This window comes from Sesamum indicum, linkage group LG3 (assembly GCF_000512975.1).
Source record: "Sesamum indicum cultivar Zhongzhi No. 13 linkage group LG3, S_indicum_v1.0, whole genome shotgun sequence".
Lineage (NCBI taxonomy): Eukaryota > Viridiplantae > Streptophyta > Magnoliopsida > Lamiales > Pedaliaceae > Sesamum > Sesamum indicum.
In genome coordinates this window covers 9865848-9880810 of record NC_026147.1, presented here as the reverse complement: position 1 = coordinate 9880810, position 14963 = coordinate 9865848, and the positions used below count along the sequence as shown (strand labels likewise).

The 14963-nt window shown below is 34.5% G+C and overlaps 2 protein-coding genes across 2 annotated transcripts in view; both read right to left on the bottom strand.

Moving 5' to 3' along the window:
* Positions 1-2613, bottom strand: part of LOC105157932 (V-type proton ATPase catalytic subunit A) — a 7258-nt gene extending 4645 nt beyond the window's left edge. The window contains exons 1-9 of the mRNA XM_011074469.2: positions 2296-2613; positions 1412-1538; positions 1136-1191; positions 974-1030; positions 728-839; positions 574-611; positions 365-466; positions 206-262; positions 42-113 (exon numbers count right to left, since the gene is read on the bottom strand). Coding sequence (XP_011072771.1) covers positions 42-113; positions 206-262; positions 365-466; positions 574-611; positions 728-839; positions 974-1030; positions 1136-1191; positions 1412-1538; positions 2296-2373 — 699 coding nt within the window. The 5' untranslated portion in view covers positions 2374-2613. The remainder of the gene's footprint in view (positions 1-41; positions 114-205; positions 263-364; positions 467-573; positions 612-727; positions 840-973; positions 1031-1135; positions 1192-1411; positions 1539-2295) is intronic.
* Positions 6823-13273, bottom strand: LOC105157931 (V-type proton ATPase catalytic subunit A). The gene is made up of 20 exons (XM_011074467.2): positions 13196-13273; positions 12313-12439; positions 12011-12066; positions 11849-11905; positions 11603-11714; positions 11458-11495; positions 11250-11351; positions 11091-11147; positions 10927-10998; positions 10703-10804; positions 10548-10610; positions 10337-10469; positions 9339-9445; positions 8627-8821; positions 8461-8547; positions 8236-8340; positions 7855-7952; positions 7694-7772; positions 7256-7344; positions 6823-7148 (listed from the first exon to the last, which is right to left on the bottom strand). Exons 1-20 carry the CDS (start codon positions 13271-13273, stop codon positions 7034-7036), a joined length of 1872 nt encoding a protein of 623 aa, XP_011072769.1. The 3' UTR covers positions 6823-7033.

Genomic DNA, 14963 nt, shown 5'->3' with positions numbered 1-14963 from the left:
TGTTCCCACAGTAACAACAAAAAGCCTTCACAGAAAGTCACCTGTCCAGTCAAAAGAGGAGTATCAGCAGCAAGCTTTGAAGCAACAGGCCTAGGTGTACGCACGGGCCAATTCTGAAGATGAGCAGGCAAAGCAAACTAAGTTTTTGGCTCCAAATATCAAGTAGCACCCACATTCCAAAGTATTCATGATTACAAAGACTAACCTGGAGCATGGTAAATTGTTTTTTGACACCTTGAAACTCAAGCTCAAGGACAGTGTCCTGCAAAAGGTCAGACAATTAAATGCAACTAAACTTTGATTTTACATTAAAAATTATTGGAGGGGTAAAATACAGCAGATGCTCTGTTGGCATGATACAAACCTTCAACGAGTATTGGCCTGCGGGGGCAACATAGGTTACCTTACCCATGGCATCAGGAGGAAGTGCGACATGATGTTGCATTAAACTGTTCTCAAAAACAGTCTGCACAGAGAATTGATGGACAAAAACTAAGATTTGCGTATCAACTCAGCAGTAGAATTTGATCACGAGACTTGAAATTTCCAGACTGGATTATATATCAAACTTACCGCATACAAGTCACCACCTGTCAAAAGATCTCCCTCTCCTGCCATTTAAAATTATACTAAATTAACAAGGATGGCACTCCACTGAGGAACACATCTACTTTAAATGAGTACATTTAAGTTAGCACCATGGCATAAATGGAAAGGTTTCAGACACCTATTTTCTTTGGCTGAAACTCCCAGAGAGTATCTTTGTCAAGTGCCGGGACAGATACACCACGAGGAATGTATACATCACCAGATTTTATTGCAATTGTTTTTAGAGGCCTCTGTATTTCGAATTTAACCCAAAAGAAAAACAAGAACCACAATTAGGAAACGTTACAGACTGCAAGCTAGAAAACAATACCCATTCATTATCCAATTAAAATATGAAAAATTCAAAGCAGCAAAAATTACAAACCTGAATACCATCAAATATATTTCCCAATATTCCAGGACCCAATTCAACTGATAAAGGCTGTAAAAAATAGGCAATTCAGTATGGGGCACATCATTTTTCAGTCCATAGGAAAAGTAATCGGCATAAATCAAATATTTAAAGTTCAAGATAGAACATGATTACCTTGTGTGTTCGAAGAACAGGATCATTCACCATCAGCCCAGCAGTTTCCTCATACACTGCAATAAAACACAAAGGATCCTTCTAATCAACACCCCTTTGATGTGTTATTTTGAATTATAGAAACTGAGTATAAATACAAACTAAAAGGGATATCCCTTTACGGTTTGAGGTAGCTTGGAAAACGAGGAGATGGCGGCGTGGGGAAATGCTAGTATGCTACTTCCAGTCAGGGAAGCTGAAAACTAAGAGAGTTGGAAGGATTTCAGAAAAACTGACCCTGAATAGTGGCAGAATCTCCTTCCAACCTAATAATTTCCCCAATAAGGTTGTCGTGTCCAACACGAACTAATTCATACATAGCAGCTCCCGCCATTCCATCAGCAACAACCACTGGTCCGGACACCTGTTGGAAGACAAAATATATGTAATTATGTAAGAAATGTTGATGCTCTTTCAATAAAAGTACTCACAGCTATTAAATAGCATGCAACTTGTCTATGCTAACAGGAAATGCATCTCCATGTTTTTCCACACTTTGATGCAATGGTTGCCTAAGGGTCTATATCAAGAATCAATTCATTCCTTTTTTCCAAAACAAATCATCAAGTGGGACCTGATAACCAAGCTCAGGCTTCTCAAGTGATACAATGGCACTGTTGGATGAAGTGATATCATCAACAAAAAGGAAAGGCAAAAATTAGTAAGTAATGCACCAGGTATCGAGGGCAACCATGCGACAGAGTTAGCAATTTCACACGGATACAGGAAAACCGATAGTGTTGCCAAGTTGGACAAAGAAGTATAGGATCCAAGATGGAAAAGTCCAAGACAACTAATGGGGAAAAAACATAATCAAATGTCAATACTCTGAGATCTCAAAAGATCATAAGAAGATAGCAGCTCAGTGGCTATATCTCGGATGGATCAAGAGAAACCACAGATGGACCACATATGGCAGCAATTTTGGCTTTCAAACACTGAGCACTTGCACCATTAAGTAACAAGAAAATGTCTCGAGGCATGAAATGAAATCCAGGAAAATAATCAAGGGAAAAAGACATCTGAACTAACTCGTAGCAGATACCAAAATTGTAAAAAGCGTAGGTAGTGATAAGCAAAAAATTGGATAAAAATGAAGGAGGCGGGGAAGCATAAATCACCTTGCGAACGTATCCATACTCGCTCTCCTTTTCGGCATCCTCGAAGGTTGTCAATGGACCTCCGTACACAGATGGCATGTTTCGAGATTAAACGGATCGAGTGGGCAAAATTAATTAGAGACTGAAGTCGATCTCAATAAACAAGATCGGATCGGTGAAGAAACCTCTGTTGGGTTTTAATCAGATCTCGTACTGAGACAGATTTTTGTCAGCGTCTGAGAGAGAGAGAGAGAGAGAGAGAGAGAGAGGATGAGAAGAGAAGAAGAGAACGTGAGGAGATTGATGTAGGTAGTTGCAGCTTGAGCTGGTTACTGATTGATAGAAGGGCGCCTATGTAAAAAACTTGGCAATGTGGGGATAAAGATCCTCTACATTTGCAACTCTTTTGACTTTTTACATCCTACCAATCACCTTCTGCCATGCCAGTCCAGACCCTCTTGTCTTGCCTGTTCCAGATTGTATTCTATTACCTTTTTCTTATATATATATATATATATATATATATATTTAGAGTGATCAGATTGTATTCTATTACCTTTTTCTTATATATATATATATATATATATATATATTTAGAGTGATTTGACTTATTACAAAATTTGCTTCAGTTCAAATTTTGGTTTATTGTGGGGAAATTTCAAATTTTTTTTTTTTTTGGTGAAAATTTCAGTATTGTTGAAGCATGATGGATCTTCTTTTTAGAATTAGTTGAAAATATAATGCGAGTATATGTAGATTTCTTTTTCTTTTTTCGTATTTATTATTTTCTGTAATTATATGTTGATTTTTTGTAATTTGAAAAATTATACTCAGTATTCCTTATATTTGCTTTTATCCAACATATAAATCCACCTGTCAATAAAATTTAGGCTAAATTTATTTTACACATTGTATTTTTTTTGAAATAGCTAAAAATCCCCCTATATTATAGAAATAGACTAAAAATCTCTCAATATTTTAAAAAATTTAGTACAAAATCCCCGTTCCGTTAAAAACTAACAAAAGATAGAATGCACGCGCTCAAGTGTGATTGAGTCAAGTGGCTACTATGAGAATTTAGCTAAATTCAAGTTAGTAAAATACATACTACATTATTTCTGTCAAACCACTAAATAGTATAAAATAGAAAACAATAAAAGTACAAAATAGCACATGCGAATGGTAATTCCAACAACCAATTGAGTCAGGTGGCTACTCAATGAACTTAGCTAGATTCAATAGTCCGCAAAAGGGAAAATTGCAAACAACCTCTTTATGAATAATTTGTGTCAGCGCTACAATTTCTAATTTCCATATTGTGAAGAGAATTTGTGGTGTTGTATTCTTAGTGTGTAGTTTAGTGAACAATAACCTTAAATAGGTAGATGCCCTCGTATCTAGAAAGCCCTTTCCTATTGAACCCTGAGTGGGAAATTGGTCTCCACCTGCAACACCATCCTCAAATGTAATTTGAAGTTGATTGCTATGTTCTTTTTGCCTATCATTGTTTTGACTTTAGCTTTATTGTATGAGACACTCTAGCCATAATTTTTAACTTAGAATGTCTTATGTTATATTCAAAATATGTAGTTTAGTGAAAAATGTAGAAAAAATGCTTATAGTTTGTTAACCTCTTTCAGTAATCTGTAAAAATACAAGTTGAAGCTATATTTTTTGACTTCTTTCAAAATTTTATTGAGTTTCAGATTTGAAAGGATATTAATCTTCTTCGCGTTTCTCCTTTATGTCCCTTTATTAAGGTGAAATTTTGTACGATTGTCTCTTCATTCATTATTCATTTTTTTTCTTTATATTCAACCTATTGAGATTTAGTTGATTTATATCAATCATATATATGCATTCTGTCGAATCCATTATTTCTTTTCTTTTGCTTGGATTACCTTTGCATCCTCATTTTTATAGCTTCTTTTTATCTGGGCCTCACTTATTTTCTTCATTTTATGTTCGTTTCGCTAAAATTGTCGAGTACTTTTTGTTTTATGGATCTCTATTTTTATGTACTTAGTCCCATTTTTTGTGTGATTCAACTCTTTTTGTGAGTTGAATGAGAAGGAAGAAAGAAGAGTAGAAAATTGAGATAAGAGAAAATAAAGGACCAAAAGTAAACATATAAAGATGATAGTGTGTAAAGAAAAATAAAACCAACTTTATATTATCTTTTTAAATTAGGGTAATTTTGTTTGAAGCATTAAAAACACACAAAACATCCAGACTTTATTAACAGTAACTCTTGATTTTAGTAATTAGAAGACCTTTTTTCAAGGTCCCATCTTATTCCATTTTTCAATTTTAAATATAAACTTAAATTTGGTTAAGTATTATTGTATCAAAGGATTCAAAACCATACCAAACATTATGGCTTTATTATAATAACTAGACTCATCTTATTTCATCTTCTGTTTTTTAAATTATTTGTTGTAATTATTTTCTATTTTTAAATTATTTATTTCAATTATAAACTTTAATTTGATTTGTATAAAATTAATTTCTCTATCAAAAGTATTGCACTAAAATTTAATTGGCACATGTTGTGTACATTGCCGAATCAAAATTTGTATATATTATAATCGTAATTGAGAGGTATAATATGTGATTTTTAGACAAAAACTAATGTGTACATTATATAGTATTCTTAGTTTAAGATATTTCTTTATGGAGTTATGTTTGAATGCCAAGTACGTATACTAATCTTTGATGAAGTTTCGGACGTTTTGAACAGGTTTTAATATAGATCGTTCTTATCTTTTTTAAAAAGTATCAAATTTCTATTTTCAAAATACAGATTGTGGAGACTTTTATAATGAGGATGGTCAAGCATCAAGACCAAAAGAAATGACGCGTATCTTCTATTCTTTTTCTTGATACTTTTTATATTGAAGATGGGATTTTTGTTGGTTTATATTACGAGTTATTGATTAATCTTATATTCCAACAGTTATGCGATATGACAAGTCATGAATATATTTGTTGAACAAATGAATTAGAATTAAAGAATTTACAAGTATGCACTTAAATTAGGATTGTACACGTTTATTTTACTTATTTGAGTTTAAACATACAAATATTATGCTAGTAGTTTATTATTTCATTTTTATTTTTAAATACTAAGTTATTTTCATACTATAATTAAAAAATATTTTGATATTGATTTAAGGTGAAAAAAATACTCAAATTATTAGCAATAATATAAACATAGATGGTACAATGCTAATTTCATCCAAACAATTAATGGGGTGAAGATTTGCATTTTTATTAGTTTAGAAACCAGAATGCAACAGGGTGTAAATTTAATTTTTATTTTTATTTTTTATGATGCGAAAGAAACAGGTGCAGCATATTAATAACTATTCAGGATTCTTCCACACGTCTTTTTATTACTTATTTGAATCCTAAAATCTTCAATCCAATTTTATATGATACTGATGGAAAATAATATCACAAAATAAATAATATATATGCACAAAAATAGTTAACAAAGTAGCACATAATTATGAATTTATAACAACAAAGCTATACCAATCTATGTATTCGGATCTAATTCATATACATGTTATTATTTTATTGAATCACAAAAATGTCTTTAAGATTATCATTCATATACAAGTTATTGTGCAAACCTACAAACACGGATTGCATCCTTAATATATTACTACCAGAACAACTCACTCGTTTATACACATCAAGTTTATGGAATTTCGAAGTATTTTTTTGAGAGACATGTGTTGTGATCAACTCACTTGAATTTTCAATTGTATAATATACGCTATTCATAATTGTGATCAAACATGTTTCCAAATACGAGCTATTTATACTAATATAAATAAAAATCTTCCACCCTCACAAACAGTAATTAATGACACCGCCGTACTAACCTTTTGTGAATTAAAAAATGTCTTTCATGATAAAATAAATAACTTATTCAACATTTTAAAATTTACATTGATTGATTTTTTTCTTTCTTTTTATCAATATAATGTACTGATTTATATATTTATCTTATTTATAATATATTATAATGTACAAAAAATCACTTATTATATGCACGTACGAACGACGTGCCACAACATCTAGTTATCCCAAAGAATTACAAACTCAATCTCATATATGATTTATCTTAAATGAATCATTATCCCAATATATATTTAGAAATTACATATTCTATAACAAAAAGAATTTATTAAAAATAAATCCTTATCCCAACATCAAATCTAAAGATATCAAATTTCACCCCAAACATTAATACATAATGGATCATTCGTCCACAAATCCAACTCAATATCCAATAGAGACATTTTGTTTTGTGGTGCGCGAGAATTAATACTTCCATACCCTCATTTTATTAAAACAATAGTTCTAAAAGATTATAAGAAATAAAATAAGATTTATTTCAAAAATATTAAGTCAGTAAGCTTAAAACGAAATTAGTTTATTAATATAACTTTTCAGTAAGAACTCAAAATCATATTATTATTCAATGTGATATATAGAAAATAGATAAATCACAAGTTTGTAAATAAAACAGTATGGTGAAAAAGTAAAAGAAATAATTACACCGCTATTCTCTCAAAATTTGGTGTAATTATACATAACCATATATGACTTGAAATTTACATATAGTACCACATACGTTTGTTTTTGTCCAATAAATATATTCATATGTTGGCCAAATTTTACAAAATTTATTAATACCAACAAAAAAGAAATTGGGCGGAAATGGACGGGCAAGTGCATGCATCCATCATCGAGTTTCGTCCTCAAGATTGCGGAAACCAGCAGTCAAATCATCATAAAGTTTCTTAAATTTAGCAACCAGTGCATTCTCTCCTTCTGCTGGATCCTCGAATTTCTGGGAACTGCATTATTAAAGAGCAGCTAGATCAGAATTACCATTACCTAACTCAATACACCAGTTCAATAGGAAAGCATAAAAATTAAGGCCCATGAGCATGATTCCACTTACACTAAACGGTAAAACAAATCTCCCAGACGATGCTTGATAAGGGTGTAGGTTATCTTCTGACCATCCATACCAGCTCCTCGCTCCACCGCCTGCAAACAATATCACATATTAAACCAACATATTCTACTTGGGCATTTGACGGACATGCAATTTCACCCAAGGTCTAGTGCACAGTGATTGCATAAGATCACATACGAAAGAAAGATAAGGATATCTAAACTACTCTAACACCCACAATTCTCTGCATCACAAAAGTTGGCCAGGAAGTACATCATACGGACCCGTGGAAAAAAATTTGGCAAACTTTTTCTACATTTTATGAAGACAAAATTAAGACAGTTTAACTCGGACACATTAAGTAATTACATATTTTTGCTCCAATTTTTACAACATAAGAACACAACAAGTTTACGAAAAGAAATCTTCCGACTACTTTACCTGGTTAGCCAAATTGTAGAAATGAATAATGTTGCGCATCATCCAAACAGACTTGTAGAATGGGCAATATTTATCATACCTGTGGACAAAGAAACCCGCACATAAATCTTACAATTCATTCAATTGTATGGATGGAGAATTAAAAGTTAGCAAGCACTTACGGAGTAAAAGCATTCTGAGCAAGATAGTCCTCCCTCAAGAGCTTCGCAGTTTCCAGAGTAATTTTATCTGTTTCGGCCAGAGCATCTTTTCCGACTAGCTGCAAGAATCAAAATAACTAGTTTAAAGTCCAGACACAAAACAGTACACACATGGGAAGAGTTACATGTATAATCTTCCAGTTTTTTTGGTTGATTTTGGGGGTGGGCGAGCTTCAGTCTCAAACAATATTTTCACAGTACAGACACAAGCTATGCTTTATTGACTGATTACACTTGCATCGTCAATGAGCGATTAGGATCAGTACCCCACTAGTGGCTCTCTTTGTCCCACTTCACCACAAAAGGACGGATAAGGCCATTCAAAACAAAAATAAATATTACCTGCACAATTTCATTCAAATCATCTTCCCTCTGCAGCACTTCACGAGCTTTTGTCCTGATGTCGATAAAATCTGGATCAAACTTCTCGTAGAAGGATTCCAGTGCCTGAGAAAAGAACAAGTTTCAGCATGTCACATGCATGCAGAATCAAAGCATTAGACACGAATCTCTACATCAAACTAAAAGGAAAAAAAGCTCTACAGTAATATATGGAATTAAACATACCCCTGAATACTTCGAGTAAGAAATGAGCCAGTTCACGGAAGGAAAATGTTTCCTCTGAGCCAGTTTTTTGTCCAGACCCCAGAAAACCTGAAACATGGCGATAAGGTAGAGTATAGCATAGTGAATAGAAGATGAATTTCCAAGATGTTAACACTCTGAACTTTACCTGAACAATGCTGAGTGTAGCAGATGTAACAGGATCAGAGAAATCTCCTCCAGGTGGAGAAACTGCACCAACAATGGTGACACTCCCAGTTCTTTCCGGTCCACCGAGACATTTAACTTTCCCAGCACGCTCATAGAAGGATGCCAAACGTGCTGCCAAATAAGCAGGGTATCCACTGTCTGCAGGCATCTCAGCCTGCAGGGAAAAAACAGTGCTTCTCAAAATCATGGAAAAACAAGTTCAGTTTCATAATAAGCAAACAATACCAGGGCGATGAGATGGGCAAAGGACTTGAATAGCAATAAACGTGGAACATGATTTTATAAAAAAGGAAAGATGCAATCTCTGCATGATTGAAAGAAAAGCGGTAATTATGATTATTCAACTTGAATAACACTTGTACCAAAAGGCAATAGTTTATTACATGCTCAACAAATATGGATAACAGTTGTTACAGCTGTGTTCTGTCATTGTTTCTTTTCTGTATAGATATCTAAAATATTGAATGTTGTTCCAATCCTCATAAACTCGGGAGGACTAACACTCAGAAATGCTCATTAGTCAGGCACATTTGTCAGAGCAACGACAAAGTATCAATGCTCAGGATGATAATCTGAAGCACAAAAGGATAAATACAAGCACAGCCCACTAACAATAACTAAGGCACAAAGTAGCTAACTATTCAATACAAAAGCAATCCTAAGATACATACCAATCGACCAGAAATTTCACGCAATGCCTCTGCCCAACGAGACGTTGAATCTGCCATCATACTGACATTGTAGCCCATATCTCTGAAATATTCAGCTATCGTAATTCCTGAACATCCACAGCCAAGATTAAGAATCATTAGCTAAGGCCGAAAATAACCACCCACTTCCATTTCCCAGACCAAAGAAACATGGAAATTTAGAGATAGACTTGACTCATTCAGAGGATAATCCTTCAAAAATCCCAATAAGTTCATTCAGCTAAACATTTCATGGTCAGTCCCTCCAGAAACTGAAGAACTCAAGTATGGTCAAGATTCATTGTAATGTATAACTACTATTTCGTTAGAACCATGAATGAAGAAATATATTACAATAACTAGCATGAATAAACTAGAAAGTAAGTCAAGCGACCAATACATGTAAGTCTCAATAAACAGAGCGAAAAAAGTAAACGAAAAAAATGAAGTGGCCCCGCAGTCCCAACAGCCATAGGCGACACAGTATACCGACATGCTACAGTACTCTTGGTGCACCAGTATACATCGACTATAGAAAATGATACTTCATGTGCTAAAAATGAAAAACAAATTAGTAATTACACTTCAGCATCGAAAACCAAAATATCCAAGTGGAAAACAGCTAGTGGCACCAATTTTGAGATAGAGTAGTCAACAATCAGTTAAGCAACATATGATTCAAGAAATTAAAAAACGTGGTGGGGTCAATAAAATGGAAAATAGTATTACTTTTGATTATTTTGCTGTGGTCATGTGCGTCAAATCTTTTATCTTTTCCTTAACGAAGAATTTAATTGCAAAAAACTAGAAAGACGGTACCATTTAACATCAAATATTCTATGCATGACTCTAGAAATCCAGCAAGCCTCATGTGCGTAACAATTACAATCTATTTTTCTCTCTTCCATCCTAATGTGACTAAAGCACCTGGGAAGGATAAATTAATTACAAATAAAAACTCAATGGTAAACCTCACTTACCCGTGTAAATTGAAGCCTCTCTAGCAGCCACTGGCATATTTGAGGTGTTAGCAACAAGTGTAGTACGCTTCATGACAGACTCCTCCCGGCCGTCAGGCAGCGTCATTGTCAATTGAGGGAAATCCATAAGCACCTGCAGTTAATCTCTTCATCAGACACTTTGAAGATGTCACAAATGCTTATCAAACAAACAAGCAAGCAAACCTTGTACCTCTGCCATTTCATTTCCTCTTTCTCCACAACCAACATAAACAACAGTGTCGGAGTTGGAATACTGCATTTACATTAGTTAGAAATTGTAAAGCTGATACAAATTATTCACTAGCACTGATAGAGCAGAAGCTGTCGCAAATTAATGAAGTTCACCTTGGAGAGCGCCTGACTAATGACTGTTTTCCCACAACCAAATGCACCAGGAATGGCACAAGTACCACCAAGCACGGAGGGGAATAGAGCATCAAGTACACGCTGAATGGAAGACAACAAAGAGATTATGCAACACTCTAGAGATTATGTTTTTTTCTTTTCTTGTTTTTGTGTGTGTGGGTGGGGTGGGACCATAACAACAAAAAACCTTCATAAAATGTCACCTGTCCGGTCAAAAGAGGAGTATCAGCAGCAAGCTTTGAAGCAACAGGCCTAGGTGTACGCACGGGCCAATTCTGAAGATAAGCAGGCAAAGGAATCTAAGTTTTTGGCTCCAAATATCAAGTAGCACCCACATTCCAAAGTATTCATGATTAGAAAGACAAACCTGGAGCATGGTAAATTGTTTTTTGACACCTTGAAACTCAAGCTCAAGGACAGTGTCCTGCAAAAGGTCAGACAATTAAATGCAAGTAAACTTTGATTTTACATTAAAAATTATTGGAGGGGTAAAACACAGCAGATGCTCTGTTGGCATGATACAAACCTTCAACGAGTATTGGCCTGCGGGGGCAACATAAGTTACCTTACCCATAGCATCAGGAGGAAGTGCAACATGATGTTGCATTAAACTGTTCTCAAAAACAGTCTGCACAGAGAATTGATGGACAAAAACTAAGTTTTGCGTATGAACTCAGTAGTAGAATTGATCACGAGACTTGAAATTTCCAGACTGGATTATATATCAAACTTACCGCATACAAGTCACCACCTGTCAAAAGATCTCCCTCTCCTGCCATTTAAAATTATACTGAATTAACAAGGAACTGAGGAACACATCTACTTTAAATGAGTACATTTAAGTTAGCACCATGGCATAAATGGAAAGGTTTCAGACACCTATTTTCTTTGGCTGAAACTCCCAGAGAGTATCTTTGTCAAGTGCCGGGACAGATACACCACGAGGAATGTATACATCACCAGATTTTATTGCAATTGTTTTCAGAGGCCTCTGCATTTAGTATTTAACCCAAAAGAAAAACAAGAACCACAATTAGGAAACATTACAGACTGCAAGCTAGAAAACAATACCCATTCATTATCCAATTAAAATATGAAAAATTCAAAGCAGCAGAAATTACAAACCTGAATACCATCAAATATATTTCCCAATATTCCAGGACCCAATTCAACTGATAAAGGCTGTAAAAAATAGGCAATTCAGTATGGGGCACATCATTTTTCAGTCCATAGGAAAAGTAATCGGCATAAATCAAATATTAAAAGTTCAAGATAGAACATGATTACCTTGTGTGTTCGAAGAACAGGATCATTCACCATCAGCCCAGCAGTTTCCTCATACACTGCAATAAAACACAAAAGGATCCTTCTAATCAACACCCATTTGACGTGTTATTTTGAATTATAGAAACTGAGTATAAATACAAACTAAAAGGGATATCCCTTTACAGTTTGAGGTAGCTTGCAAAACGAGGAGATGGCGGCGTGGCGAAATGCTAGTATGCTACTTCCAGTCAGGGAAGACATATTGTATGACAGGAGAGTTGAGCTGAAACTAAGAGAGTTGGAAGGATTTCAGAAAAACTGACCCTGAATAGTGGCAGAATCTCCTTCCAACCTAATAATTTCCCCAATAAGGTTGTCGTGTCCAACACGAACTAACTCATACATAGCAGCTCCAGCCATTCCATCAGCAACAACCACTGGTCCGGACACCTGTAGGAAGACAAAATATATGTAATTATGTAAGAAATGTTGATGCTCTTTCAATAAAAGTACTCACAGCTATTAAATAGCATGCAACTTGTCTATGCTAACAGGAAATGCATCTCCATGTTTTTCCACACTTTGATGCAATGGATGCCTGAGGGTCTATATCAAGAATCAATTCATTCCTTTTTTCCCAAACAAATCATCAAGTGGGACCTGATAACCAAGCTCAGGCTTCTCAAGTGATACAATGGCACGTCAGATGAAATGATATCATCAACAAAAAGAAAAGGCAAAAATTAGTAAGTAATGCACCAGGTATCGAGGGCAACCATGCGACAGAGTTAGCAATTTCACACGGATACAGGAAAACCGATAGTGTTGCCAAGTTGGACAAAGAAGTATAGGATCCAAGATGGAAAAGTCCAAGACAACTAATGGGGAAAAAACATAATCAAATGTCAATACTCTGAGATCTCAAAAGATCATAAGAAGATAGCAGCTCAGTGGCTATATCTCGGATGGATCAAGAGAAACCACAGATGGACCACATATGGCAGCAATTTTGGCTTTCAAACACTGAGCACTTGCACCATTAAGTAACAAGAAAATGTCTCGAGGCATGAAATGAAATCCAGGAAAATAATCAAGGGAAAAAGACATCTGAACTAACTCGTAGCAGATACCAAAATTGTAAAAAGCGTAGGTAGTGATAAGCAAAAAATTGGATAAAAATGAAGGAGGCGGGGAAGCATAAATCACCTTGCGAACGTATCCATACTCGCTCTCCTTTTCGGCATCCTCGAAGGTTGTCAATGGACCTCCGTACACAGATGGCATGTTTCGAGATTAAACGGATCGAGTGGGCAAAATTAATTAGAGACTGAAGTCGATCTCAATAAACAAGATCGGATCGGTGAAGAAACCTCTGTTGGGTTTTAATCAGATCTCGTACTGAGACAGATTTTTGTCAGCGTCTGAGAGAGAGAGAGAGAGAGAGAGAGAGAGGATGAGAAGAGAAGAAGAGAACGTGAGGAGATTGATGTAGGTAGTTGCAGCTTGAGCTGGTTACTGATTGATGGAAGGGCGCCTTTGTAAAAAACTTGGCAATATGGAGATAAGGATCCTCTACATTTGCAACTCTTTTGACTTTTTGCACCCTACCAATCACCTTCTGCCATGCCAGTCCAGACCCTCTTGTCTTGCCTGTTCCAGATTGTATTTTATTACCTTTTTCTTATATATATTTAGAGTGATTTGACTTATTACAAAATTTGCTTCAGTTCAAATTTTGGTTTATTTTTGGGAAATCTCAAACAAAAAGTATAAAACCCCCTCATTATGTTTGGTTTCATTTTCGAATAATTTCTGTGATAAAATAAAACATAATTAATATTTGTCTCTTTGTTTTCATACTTTGATTGTGTGTTTTTTATTTTTGAACTTTCTATATCTAATAGATATATATACATATTTATACATAAAAAATATATAAAAGATACATGATTTGACGATGAACAGTAATTTTTGTTTCCCAAATCCCAACAACAAATATACACCACTTATTTTGAATTATCTTAAATTACCTCTAAAAATAAATTCAAACATCCACTCTATCTCCAACACACACTTATTTATCTCTATTTTTCTATCTCTAAAACACAAAATAAAACACTCCAAAAATAATACCAAACATAATGCATGTGTCTTAAAAAATTTGCAAAATAAACTCTCTTGTTATGGGAATAGGCTAAAAGCCCATGTGTTTTGTAAAACTCAACTCAATCACCCCTCTCCGTTAAATTCAACTAACAGTGTTAATTTTTTGAACATGACCATTATACCCTTACTTATTATATATTATTTCTTATATTAATGTCCATTGGATCTTTTCTAATCAAATACTGATCGTTAGATCTAATCAATTAATCTCAACCGTTAGATTTAAAAACAAATAAAAGATTTAGATTCAACAAATTATTTAACTTATATTATATATAAATAATTTAAAATTTTAAAAATATATTATTATTATATACCTAAAAGAACTAACTACCCACGCTACCCCCATAGACCCCCCAACCCCAACCCCACACCCCCGGCGTCCACCCAATTCTCGTCGTCGGTGGCTAAAATTATTAAAATCGTCATATCTTCGCAATTTTTTTTATAAAATTGAGTGAGACCGATCTCGTTAGAATGGTCTTTAAGAGACGAGTCTGATGATGGTGGTTTGAGAGCGAGATTCGACCGGACGGAGACGAATTGATGGCATACATGTTTGGAGGTCGTGACTTGAGCCCACTCTCTATGATTGACGAAAACTCAAATTGAATGTATGAAAATGTTCGTCTTGAAGAGAAGATTCTAATGGTACCATTGGCCATCGAAAATGCGTCCAGACGGCGCCAGAAACTTATTTCTAAGTTTCCGAAATAAGTTTCCTGCGAAAAAGAGGCAAAAATCGCAGTTTTTCCTTTTTTTTTATTTTTTAATTAATTTTAATTATATTAATTAAAATATATTTTAG